At 36.3% G+C, this 13,737-nt stretch overlaps 1 protein-coding gene across 1 annotated transcript in view; it reads left to right on the forward strand.

The window, feature by feature from the left end:
* CCDC18 (coiled-coil domain containing 18) overlaps positions 1-13,737 on the forward strand; it is a 113,667-nt gene that overhangs the window by 48,783 nt on the left and 51,147 nt on the right. The window contains exons 14-17 of the mRNA XM_036348470.1: positions 2,429-2,563; positions 2,719-2,796; positions 8,775-8,891; positions 10,189-10,356. Of these exons, the coding sequence (XP_036204363.1) occupies positions 2,429-2,563; positions 2,719-2,796; positions 8,775-8,891; positions 10,189-10,356 (498 nt within the window). The remainder of the gene's footprint in view (positions 1-2,428; positions 2,564-2,718; positions 2,797-8,774; positions 8,892-10,188; positions 10,357-13,737) is intronic.

The following is a 13,737-nucleotide window of genomic DNA, read 5'->3' on the forward strand; positions in this document are numbered from 1 at the left end:
TTAAAGATTTTGCCACCAGTGTACTTGTTCCAAAATAAGGTTCTTCAAACAAAAAGAAATAATACCAGAAGGAAACTTGGAACCTCAGGAGTGAGGGAAGAACAACAAAAACAGTAACTATTTGGTTAGATACAATGCACTATTTTTCTTCTCTTAAGGTTTTAAGACATTTGAAGAAAAAAATTATAGCATTGTCTATTGAGATTTTAATATATGTTGGTGTAATACACTGGACAACTACAACATAAAAGAGGAGGTTAAGGGATATATATTTATATAAAGTTTCTACATTTTACTTCAAGTGGCAAAATTTAATTCTCAGCAAAGTATGAAGAATTAAATATGTATATTATAATCTTAGCAAAACCACTAAAAATGACATAGTAAAGAGTCAATAGATAAAATAGGATTCTGAAAATATTCATATATTTAAAAGAAGACTGGACAGTAGAAACAGGAAGGAAAACAGGATTCAAAGAGAAAACTAATAATGAAATGATATGTTTAACCATTTGTACACCATAAGCGTCTATAGACACAAGAGGCAGACCTTTTTTAATTAAATTCAAAATATTGTGGCAGTTAACTGGTTAAATCCAGTCTTATAAAATATTACTTTATTTTTTAATTTATTAATTTTAGAGAGTGAGAGAGAGAGAGGCATCAATTTATTGCTCCACTAATTTATACATTCATTGGTTGCTTATATGTGTCCTGACTGGAGATTGAACGTGCAACCTTGGTATATGGGACGACACTAACCAACTGAGCTACCAGGCTAGGGCTCAAATATTACTTTAGATGTAAATGTTCTAAATACACCAAATAAAAGATGTGAGATTGTATTTAAAAAATTAACTCAAATATATATATATATACTCTTCAAGAAATCCATCCTATATAATAAAACCATAATATGGAAATCAACCGAAGAATGGAAAGACCAGTCGCTATGATGTGCACTGACCACCAGGGGGCAGACGCTCAATGCAAGAACTGTCCCCTGGTGATCAGTGCACTCTCACAGGGGGAACACTGCTCAGCCAGAAGCTGGTTGGTGGGAGCCTCTTCTGCCTCCAGAGCAATGCCTAGGGGAGCAGGCCTAAGCCAGCAGTCGGACATCCCCCGAGGGGTCCCTGACTGCAAATGTCGTTCAGTAGGCCTCTTGTGTTAAATATAAAGATGTAGTAGATAGGTTAAATATAAAAGGTTGGAAAAAGATGTCCCAGGCAAAGAAAAGGAAGCTGCAGTGGCTATATAAATATCAACGTAGATGTCAAAAGAAAGAAACTTGCAGTTGAAAAAGAGGAACATTACATAGTGATAAAAGGTTCAAACAGCCTTAAATGTGTAGGTACCTAACAAAAGAATTGAGCGTCTGCCCCCTGGTGAAAATACATGGAGTAAATGTGAAGAAGTATGAAAGGAGAAAGAAATTAATCCAACACTATAGTTGGAGACATCAGCACTACTCTTTTATGTAATCAACAGAATAAGTAGCCATAAAAATCAGCAAAGATAGCCCAGCCAGTGTGCTCAGTGGTTAAGTGTCAACCTATGAACCAAAGACCACCAGTTCAATTCCCGGTCAGGGCACATGCCCAGGTTAAGGGCTTGATCCCTGGTAGGGGGCATGCCTGAGGCGGCCAATTGATGATTCTCTCTCATCATTGATTTCTATCTCTCCCTCTCCCTTCCTTTCTCTTTAAAATCAATAAAAAAATATTTTTTAAAAATCAGCAAGGATATAGAACTCACCTGAACACCACTGTTTATCAAATTAGCCTAATTGACATTTATAGAATATTTCACCCAACAATAGAATATACATTCTTCTCCAGTGTACCTTCATGAAATGTGCACTAAGGTATGCCATACCCTAGGTCAAAAAAAGCTTTATCAAATGTAAAAATTGAAATCATACATAGAATGTCTTCTGACTTTAATGGAATTAAACTAGAAACCATTAAGATATCTGAAAAGTCCCCAAATACTTGAAGCTAAACAACACACTTCTAAATAATCCATGGATCAAAAAGTAAGTCTCAAGGTTAATTAAAACAATTCACACTGAATGAAAATGAAAACACAACATAAAAATTGTGGGGTGCAGCTAGAGCAGCTCTGGGAAGCTTATAGCACTAAATGCATATATTAAAAGCACAAAAAATGTGTAAGAATGAAACACCACAGAATGATACAGTTCAATTTCAGTCTAGTATTGGTGAAGGAGTAAAGGGATAAGACGTGGGCATGTGATTTCATTTCTTCTCTAAAAGAAGGGAAACGAAAGGAAATTTGGTAAAATGCAAAAATATATGTAATTTCAGTAATTTAACATGAATTATATTTCTTTTTATATATTTAAATGTTTTAAAATTTTAAAAAATTCGACATGAAAATTAATAAATCTTATTTTTATGTTAAGCTTGAATCTCAACTAGAGAAAAAAGACCAGCAATTTAAAGAGCAAGAAAAGACTATGTCCATGTTGCAGCAAGACATAATATGCAAGCAGCATCATCTTGAATCACTAGACAGACTGTTGACAGAAAGCAAAAGGGTAAAACCATCTTTATAAAAACGCTTTTTAAAAGCTGAGTAGTATTTTAAGTTTATGTTTCTGTAACATACCTTTATCAGTTGTTAAACAGCACATTAGTAATGCTAAAATATTTATAACCATACTTATATTTTTGCTTATCAATCTGTTTTCAGGAAATGGAAAAGGAAAATATGAAGAAAGATGAAGCTTTGAAAGCATTACAGAACCAAGTATCTGAAGAAACAATCAAGGTTAGGATGCGAATACTTAAAGAAATTTTTAAAAAATTTTTCTTAGCCCTGGTTGGTGGCTCAGTTAGTTGGAGCATTGTCCCATACACCAAAGGATTGTGGGTTCAATACCCGGTCAGGGTACGTAACTAGGTTTCAGGTTTGATCCCTGGTCGGGTGTGTTTGGGAGGCAATCGATCGATGTTTCTCTCTCACATGGATGTCTCTCTCCGTTTGTCTTTCTCCCTTTTTCCCTTCTTCTCTCTCTAAAAAATCAATAAACATATCCTTAGGTGAGGATAATAAAAATGCTTAAAATTTTTTTTTCTTAATGGAGACATTCCTGTGGTTTTTTTCACTTTTTTCTATAAATTGTAAAAATTATCAATATAAAAATCAAAAGGTAAAGATTTTACTTGGGTCAACGAACTTAGCTTCTGTAAATATATTTTCTTCAATGTGAGTATTGGTCTTAATTACTTGATAGTTGATAATTTAGTTTGTATATTATCTAACCTCTTTTTTTTGCTTTTTTATATTATCTAACCATTTTTTTAACATTAAATTTTTTTTAACATTAGCTACTTGTTAATATTACTAGTAAAGAATTAACAGTGAAAGTAAAAGGAGATGAAACTATAAGCAGTCCAGTTTTATTTCTTTCTACCTGTTTTAAGATTAATTAGGGGATAAACTCAGAATTTCCAGATAAAATACGATTTGTGACTAAGATATCTTCATGCTTAAAAGCATGGGCTTTGGAGATAAATTGACTTAGGTTTCAGTTCTAGCTTCACAGTTTACTAACTGACATAACCTTAGCTAGGTTATTTATGCTCTCTGAACTTTAATTTTTTTATCTGTAAAATAAGGATAACAATAGTGTGAGATTCAGATTAATGAGGTACATAAAATGCTTAGTATATGCTAAGTTACTCAGAATTTAATATGTAATTACTATGTATTCAATATTTTCTCATTTGCATTTTTAGTATTAAAAATAGATCCAAACATACTGCTATCTTTATTCTGTCATATATGGCTTGAATATAAAGGAATTTTAAAAATTGGTGTTGTATAGTACTAGTACTTTTGTCTGGTTTTTAATCCATTTTGTGACCTTGTATACCCATGTAAACACAATTATATGTTTATCCATAACTTTCCCATAGTATTTTCTAAACTTTTAATATTTAATGCCATGTCAATTCATTGCTTCATGTAAAACTAACCTCTAAGATAATTAATATTAAAAATCACTACTGTACAAAGGTTGTGGGCATGAAATAATTTTATTAAATAAAACTTATATTGCCACTTAACTCCTGTTTTTTTTTAAACCACCTAACACATCTAGCCCGTCATCTGATAAGTTATTTCTGCGTATTAATAGCCAGGTAAGAGACAGGAAGGAAATCAACAAAAGAATGAATTATGATGTTGGGTTTTATTCCCTTGGTACCTTTAATAGTTTTACTGTCATTGAAATAGAAACAAAATTCTTATAACTGAAGTTATACTTAATGATTCTTTTTTTTTTTAATTGATTTCAGAGAGAGAGGGAGAAAGATAGAAACATCAATGATGAGAGAGAATATGTCCCCTACTGGGGATCAAGCCTGTGCCCTTGACCAGAATCAAACCCCGGACCCTTCAGTGCACAGGCTGACACTCTATCCACTGAGTATACCAGCTGGGGCTAAATGAGTCTTAACATATTGGATATTTGTAGCAATAAAAAAGAAGTTTGAAATCTAGTTCTCTTTTCTTGATTATGTCATTATCATCTTTGCTTCCCGACTTTTGGCTATGCCCTTCTGCATACGTTAATTAGTTCTTTGCATAAAAAAATTACGAATTTTCTAGCTGCAGGAGAGTTATTAGGATCAGTTTAAAGTTTGGTTTGTTTTTTTTTTTAATTATTTTTTAAAATATATTTTTATTGATTTCAGAGAGGAAGGGAAAGGGGGGGAAGAGATAGAAACATCAGTGATAAGAAAGAATCATTGATCGGCTGCCTCCTGCAAGCCCCCTACTGGGGATCGAGCCCACAACCTGGACATGTGCCCCTGACCGGAATTGAACCTGGGACCCTTTAGTCCGCTGGCTGATGCTCTATGCACTGAGCCAAACCAGCTAGGGGTTAAATTATTGATTAACTGATTGATTGATTTTTAGAGAGAGAGAGGAAGAAAGAGAGAGACAGAAAGATAAACATCAGTCTGTTCTTCCATTTACTTATGCATTCTTGCATATGTCCTGACCTGGGATTGAACCTGCAACCCAAGCGTATTGGGACAATGCTTCAACCAGCTGAGCTACTCAGCCAGGGCCCAGTTTAAAAATGTATCACTTAGAAAAGTATGATGCAGCTTCTAGCTTAATGAGAGCTAGAAAATTGATGGGAAAATTCTAAACAAGTAATAAGAAAATCAGTAAATTAAAGTAATTTTTTAGCCTGCTATTAAATAGAAAATTGAGAGTGTTTATTAGATTTAGATTCTATTTATTTATTGTTTTGTTTTTATTTTCCACTCTAGATCCCCTCAAAAAAGAAAGTCATAAGTGGGGGGAAGGGGAAAGAAGAAGAGCTTAGGTGCTTTTGTTGAAGAAAGGATAGGTAGAACTCCCATCCAGTTGCCCCAGGTTGTACCCCTGAGTAGGTTTTTGGTTCATCAGAGCAGTAAGTGTTTTGTATACCGTAATGATGTTTATTTATATGAGATTCAGACTCTCAAGCTCTGTTCAAAAATAAGAAATCTAGTGGAGTAGTGGATGTTTGTTTTTTATTATTTATTAGTTTTAATTGGTTTATTAATTTTTAAATTTCATTCTACAAAAATATTGAAATAATAGTAGGGAGAACATCTTTGTAGATTCACTGTTTGTTAAGTGCTAGCTATACTCACTTCATCTCTCTGTACACACATGCATACACACCCTTGTGTTTGCATCCACCCAATATCCCTTCCCCCTGCTCACACACTTCCCTTTTTGACAGATTACCTGAGAAGTTGCTGATGTCATAACACTTTGTGCCTTTAATACTTAAAGTTGCATCTCCTATGAACAGGAACTTTCTCCTTCAGGACCATACCACCTGTATATGCCAGAGAAAGTAAACAATAATTCAATAACAATACACAGTTCATACTGAAAATTTCCCAATTATTTAAAAATGTTTTTACAGCCTTGTTGCTCAAAGTATGCTCAAACATTGACTAGCAGCATTAGCATCCCCTGGGAACTTGTTTGACTTGCAGAATATCTGCTGTGCCACAGACCTATAGAACAAATATGGAACTACGGTGAAGCAAGGGAAAGGCCTCTAGCGCAAAATTTAAGGAGATGCTTACTCTTAGGGTCATACAAGTGGAAGGGTCAGAACTTTCATGACCCTAAGTGCCTCTTTAAATTTTAACCTCTATGTACCTTCCTTGCATCACCCTATTCCTGGCCTTGTTTCTGAATTAGACTCTTTATTTGAGTGGGGTGTTCAGGGGGTTTGTATAACTGGTAAAACCTTGATTTGCACTGCTTTTGCTTTGTTCCTTTTCTTTTCCCCAGTCTAGGATTTAATTATAGTTTATGTGTTGCATTTGGTTCTTTAGATTCCCCTAAATTCACTGTCTCCTATTCTTCATAACACTTAAATATTTTGAAAAGTCTAAGTCAACTAGAACACCACATGGGTTATACTGTGTTCCTCCCACTGCTTCATATCAGGAGATCCATGATGTCTGATCACCCCATTATTGGCATTACCAGTCTTTACACTTTATTTAAGGTGGTTATTCCAGATCTCACTGTTTTAAGGGCACATTTTTTCCATTATAATTAATACACAAAAATGTGCAATAATTCTTGGAGACCCTGTAAAGGCCTTGATCCTCAACAACTTTATAACCATTGGTTTTAACATTTAGTGATGAATCTTGTCTGACTGAGTTTTTACATTATTAATTATCAATGTAGTGATATTCTGACAGTCATAGATTTTATTTTTCTCTGTGTAAGATGACACAAGTACCAGTGCTCATTCTCATGCTTAAGAAAGAAAACTTGCAAATATTTATACCTTTCATAAACAAATGTTAATTAAAAATTATTATGAGGGCAACAGTTTATTAACAAAAAATAATCGTTCAAAATTACAAGCTTTTAAAGCTGTTGATGGTTACATTCACAAGCTCTAGGGACAATCTTTGAAATCTGTGTCAAGATTTTCTTTTTAGAAATAAGAATTGTAAGGACAATTTCATGATACAGAATAGTATCTGATGGAACATTTTTTTCTTTTTCTGCTTATCTTGTTTAGATTTTTTTCACAATAGGATGCTATTAAGAGAGAGAGAGATGCCCTGGCCAGTTTGGCTCGGTGAATGGAGCGTCGGCCTGCAGACTGAAGGGTACTGGGTTCGATTCCGGCCAGGGGTGCATGCCCAGGTTGCGGGCTTGATCCCCAGTGGGGGGCGTGCGGAGGGCAGCCGATCAATGATTCTCTCTCATCATTGATGTTTCTGTCTCTTCCTCCCTCTCTCTTAAATCAATAAAGAAATATATTTAAAAGAGAGAGAGAGAGAGAGAGAGAGAGACCTGGCTGGTGTTACTCAGAGTGGTTAAGCATCCACCCAAGGCACAAAGAAGCCCACTAGTTCGATTCCCTGTCAGTGCACATGCCCTGGTTGTGGTCTTGATCCCCAGTGAGGGGCGTGCAGGAGGCACCTGATAGATGATTCTCTCTCATCATTGATGTTTCTATCTCTCCCTTTCCCTTCCTCTCTGAAATCAATAAAAATAGAGAGAGAGAGAGAGAGAGAGAGAGAGAGAGAGAGAGAGAGAGAGAGAATACCCGACAAGCTCAAAATTACTATATTACTGTAAGGACAAGAAAGGACCAAGACAAGAATCTTATTAGCAGATAGGAGATAGAGCATGTATGCAAACTGGCTCTTGAATTAATTTTTCAAAAAATAGATTTGTTGATTTGGGTTACTTGTTGCTAATTTTCTCTTTATATTAAGCATTTGCAACTGTAAAACCCTTGAACCAAGTTACATTGCTGCCTTTCTAAAACTATTTTCACTGATTCAAAGCAAAAGCAGCTTTCAGGCTGACAACATTTTCATTTTCTTATTGACTTCTGCATTAGCACAATATAACAGTTTGTACTCACTTTGCTATTTTTCTTGATCAAGGAAACTTAAGGAGTAGGCTCAAATACTGCTTTCCTTTTAGAGTGTTTGTTTTACAGGTTCTTGATGGCTGGCCTCTCTATCTTGCCTTCTCCCCCAAATACACATCTCTAACATTCATACTCTCTTTTTAAATCTTTATTGTTCAGATTATTACAGATGTGTTCCTCTTCCCCCCCCACCCCCCCCGCCCCATAGCTCCCCTCCACCCGGTTCCCACCCCACTCCAGGCCCTTGCCCCCCACCCCCACCCTACTGTCCTCGTCCATAGGTATAAGCTCTTTGTCCATTCTCTTTCTGCACCCTCCATATCCCCTTCCCCCCAAGAATTGTCAGTCTGCTCCCTTTCCATGCCCCTGATTCTATAACATTCACCAGTTTATGAACAACAAAGTGACAACAAATACATATCTATCAACAAGTGAATCTAAAAATCAAATGAATAAAAAATCTGATGAACAGAACAAATTCATACTCTTGATATGCTGAGCTCCTGCCAGCTTCTCACCATTCCCTTTTACAGAGACTTAACTCTGAACATACTCCTTCCTGGAATGACCTTTCTCACTTGTTCATGTCCTATTTATTCTTCAACTCCATTTTCTGGTTTCCTAGTTTGCAATGAAAAAGTTAGTTTCTAAGTAAATCTCTTCTGTATTCATATTTTATGTCCTAAGTTTGACTATATATTCACTGTTTGAAGCAGTGAATTAGCATTAGGACATAAATCTATAAAATATTGAGCATATAATAAACACTTATTAATATGAGTTGATTTTCCTGTTTCGAATTTTTGCTGCTTAGGTCAGACAGTTAGATTCAGCATTGGAAATTTGTAAGGAAGAACTTGCCTTGCATTTGAATCAATTGGAAGGAAATAAGGAAAAGTTTGAAAAACAGCTAAAGAAGAAATCTGAAGAGGTAAATGAATATTTTCTTTACATATAGAATATTTGTCAAGTGACTTCTTTTTGAGATATTGTTCATTTTCAAAATACTTTACAAGTACATCTGTTTTTTTAAAATGATATTTTTATCAATAAATATTTTTATTGATTTCAGAGAAGAAGGGAGAGAGAGAGAAGAAACATCAATGGTGAGAGAGAATCATTGATTGGCTGCCTTCTGCATACCCGACACTGGGGATCGAGCCCGTGACCCGGGCATGTTCCCTGACCAGGAATCGAACCGTACCTTCTGGTTCATAGGTCAATACTCAACCACTGAACCACACTGGCCAGTCTGATTGTATCACTTTAAATCAAAGTGATATGAAGGAGCTCAGCATATCAAGGTCATTTGTTTAACCTCCTTCTTTTGGGAGCAAGCGAAGAATATTATAAAATAATCATTAAATTATACTGCATTGTTTATTCAAATTTAACAATTTTTTTGGCAGATTTTTTTTGAATTTGGAAAACTAGGACAAAGGGCATTCCCCCCTCCTCCCCCCCCCCCAATATAAGTGCTTTCAGATAATTTCAAAGGTGTCTTTTAAAGCAATTTGCAGGAATGCAATATTCAAGTCTTTAAATATTTGCAGTGAATAGGTATGATTTCTTAGATCGTATTGTCATTCCTTTATGTGTCTTTTGGACCATGAATATTCAAAAATGCATTGCTAGGATATAATTTTACAAAAATGGCAATAATGGCAACAATAATGTAATAAATAGCACATAATGCTTTTGCGGCTATAATTTATTTTTACTAAGGGGAAAAGATACATCGATAGGAGTATGACAAAACTCATGGCCTCCTATGTTCTCTTCCTTCTTCTGGGAGGGATCACATAGAACATGCTTCTTTCTATAGCAGTGAAATATGGTAACGTCTACAATATTTCTGCCCAGGGAAACCTGCTTATGACTCACAGATCAATATTTTATATGGGGGCGCTGGTCACACAGGAACAGCAACAAATATCAAAATTTCAAAAGGAAAGCATGATTCTATGCCCTAGCCAGACAAAGCAATTTCATCTCTTAGGGAATGTGAAAATGCACATTCCCAGACACCATCCAAGGGCCAACCCTATAAGCATATCTCCTCATCAGAAAGATGGACCCGCCCCCCTCCACATAATAACCTATAGCTATAAATATAATTGTCCCACATGGCAAGTGTGATAATTATCTAACAAGGCAGACATCTTTGACATTTTGTGTTTTTTATTTGAAGCATGTCATTAATAATGACAAATGTATATATTTGTTAGGTATACTGTTTACAGAAAGAGCTAAAGATAAAAAATCATAGTCTTCAAGAGACCTCTGAGCAAAATGCTATTCTACAGCATACTCTTCAGCAACAGCAGCAAATGTTACAACAAGAGACAATAAGAAATGGAGAGCTGGAAGACATTCAAACTAAACTTGAAAAACAGGTATTATTGGTCAAAATAATTTTACTTATATGAAATAGAAATTTTTACAATTAATAATACATTTTTGTTAGTTATATAAATTGGTGTTCAATATCAAAGATTTCATATTATAAGAAATATTCTATATTAACATCATAAAATGGATAAAGCTCTATTCCTGTGTAATGTGACCATGGGCACATTTTGTCATTCCATACAACTTACTTATAATCTAGGCTTCTTCTTCAATATCTCCTTTCTTCCTGGATCTGAATATAATTCCTATATGAATCATCAGACCTTCCAATTTCTTTTTTTTTTGGATTAGGATTTGTGACAATCCCCAAAGAAATGCCAAAGCACGACATTAAAAGAAAAATCACAAAGGATATCACTTACTTCTAAAAATAAATTATTATTCTAAAGAAAGTATCCTCAGAGGCTAGGGGACTGTCTAGGGCGGGGGGATAAAATGGACACATATGTAATACCCTTTGTAATACTTTAAGCAATAAAAAAAAATAAATTAAAAAAAAAAAAAAAAAAAAAAAAAAAAAAAAGAAAGTATCCTCAGAAAATTTATACTAGAACCCAATCTTCGCTCTTTCATTCATTAACAAATTCATCTGAATTATTCAGACAGATACTGTATTTCACATCTTTGTTCTTTTCCCCTTTTCAAACTTTAGAGAAACATGTAAATTAGAAAATGATGGTTCTGTGTAATCTCACTACACCACACCTTTATGACTTTATCTATGTATTCTGAATTCATCCTCAGCCTCTCGAATGGAATTAAAGAATCTCCTCTAAATACGTTCAGACATTTCAGGCAGATATTATATATTTTCTTTTCTAGAGATCACTCCTGTAACTCTTCCATCTTTTTTGTTAAAGTGTAGGCCTATTGCTTGATATACCTGATGTACAGCTTTATTCTGAAGTATTTCCTCATCTCATCTGCGTTAGATTCCCACTTCCTGCATACCTTGTCATTGATCTGGGTTTTGCAGGATTGGTTATAGTTCTTGTTCCTTCTGGAGTTGTTTTTATTTCTCTAATGGTCTTACAGTTTTCTTCTGTTTTTTCTCCTCCCTAAGTCTGCCAGTTCATTTGTATTTTTCATTTGGTGATTTTATTTCTTCATGATCTTTAAGAGATTTTTGTGTTCTCTTTCTTTGAGGGTATAAAGGAGTTTATATATAAAAATTTTGCTGAAACCGGTTTGGCTCAGTGGATAGAGCGTCGGCCTGCGGACAGAAAGGTCCCAGGTTCGATTCCGGTCAAGGGCATGTACGTTGGTTGTGGGCACATCCCCAGTAGGAGATGTGCAGGAGGCAGCTGATCGATGTTTCTCTCTCATCGATGTTTCTAACTCTCTCTCTCCCTTCCTCTCTGTAAAATATCAGTAAAATATATTTTAAAAAAAATTTCTTCAGTATTTGGTGAATATTTTCCTACCTTGCATTCCTGTTCCATTATGCATAGGTTCTGTGCTATATTCTTTCAGATTGTTACTTATCTTTAGATTTTTTTCTGCTTATGAGTGTGCTCTCTAATTAAGCACAGAATAGATAGATTTTTCATGGTTCCCTTCCCTTTTTACCTGGGTATTGTTTTAATTTTATTCTTGAAACTTGAGTAGATATTAATGATTTATACTCTGAATTTAGTTCTTCTTTGAGAGATTTTAGAAGATCAGGGAGGATATTAAAGTCATTGGCCAGAGATTAACTTTGAGATCACAATCATGTAAATGTTCATTGAAAACAAGGAGTGGCTGAGATTTACTAGGAAGAGAATGTAGTATGAGGAGTGAGGAGATTGACTTGGATAGATCTGTGAGGGATGTAGTACATGGAAGTCAAAGTAAGTATTTCATGATAAGAAATGATAGTTGGTATCATGGACTGTTGGAATCAATGCCAAGTAAATTGAGGGTTGTTAAATATCCATTGGAATTAGCAACATGGAGCTCACTGATGAATTAGCGTAGTTTCTGTAGAATGGCCAGATTACTACTATTGAGGAATGAAGGAGAAGTGAGAATGATACAACAAGCATAGGAAACCGAGAGGTTGGGCTATGGAGAAGAGAAAAGAAGGGGTGGTAGTTGGAGGGAGGTAGAAGTAAGAAGGATGATTTTTTACAATAGAAGGATCTTGAACATGTTTAAATTCTGATAAAAAAGAAACCAGAAGAAAGAGAGATTGAAGATAAAGCATAGAATAGAGATAGTGAATAGTATGAGGGCCCCTCCTGGCCAGTGTGGCTCAATTAGTTGAGCGTCAACTCATGAACTAAGAGGTCACCGGTTCAGTTCCTCTTCAGGGCACATGCCTAGGTTGCAGGTTCAGTCCCCAGTTGGGGTTCTTATGGGAAGCAGCCAATCAGTGTTTCCCTTTCTCTCTCTCTCTCTCTCTCTCTCTCTCTCTCTCTCTCTCTTCCCCCCCCTCCCTCTCCCTCTTCCTCTCCCCCCCTTTCCCTTCCTTCTCTCTAAAATCAATAAAAACATTTAAAAAATAATATGAGGTTCCTTGAGAGAGAACCAAGATGGTGGCATAGGTTAACGCCGGAGTTTGCTGCCTTGAACAACTACTTCAAAAGTGAAACTAAAAAACGGAACGGACATCACCCAGAACCACAGGAACACTGGCTGAGTGGAAGTCCTACAACTAGGAGGAAAGAGAAACGCATACGGACACTCAGAGGAGGTGCAGTGCTGAAGTCAAATTCTGAGGTGCAGAGTGCGCAGAGCGGGCTGGCGGCGGAGGGCGCGGTTGGCGTTTTCAATCAGGAGGGAGTCGAAGACTCTGAGCTCCAGATACAGGCGAGTCTTTAGGGACCCAGACTCAAACGGGAGAAGCGGGACTGTCTGGCTTCGGTCAGAGCGAGTGCAGCTTTCTCTCCAAGGTTTGCAGCGGGTGCTGGGACTCAGAGAGGCAGAGCCCCTGGGGACAGGACTGAGAGCCGCCATAACTGCTCTCTCCAGCCCACCCTGTTGATCCTGTGCGACCCGCCCCGCCCAAGCCCTGCACAGAGGCATTTGCCGGATAGCCTCAGGCAAAGGCTAGATTAGCACCTCCCTAGAGGACAGAAGTTCTCTCACTGCAGACACAGCTGATTCTCATAGCCACTTGGCCTGGAGGTCAAACCCTCCCTGGTATTAGCTACAACAATCAAGGTTTAACTATAAGACTGCGCACAAAGACCACTAGGGGGTGCACCAAGGAAGCATAACAAAATGCGGAGACAAAGAAACAGGACAAAATTGTCAATGGAAGATATAGAGTTCAGAACCACACTTTTAAGGTCTCTCAAGAACTGTTTAGAAGCCGCCGATAAACTTAATGAGATCTACAAGAAAACTAATGAGACCCTCGATGTTATATTGGGGAACCA

This window comes from Myotis myotis, unplaced genomic scaffold (genome assembly GCF_014108235.1).
Source record: "Myotis myotis isolate mMyoMyo1 unplaced genomic scaffold, mMyoMyo1.p scaffold_m19_p_2, whole genome shotgun sequence".
In the NCBI taxonomy this organism is placed as follows: Eukaryota; Metazoa; Chordata; class Mammalia; order Chiroptera; family Vespertilionidae; genus Myotis; species Myotis myotis.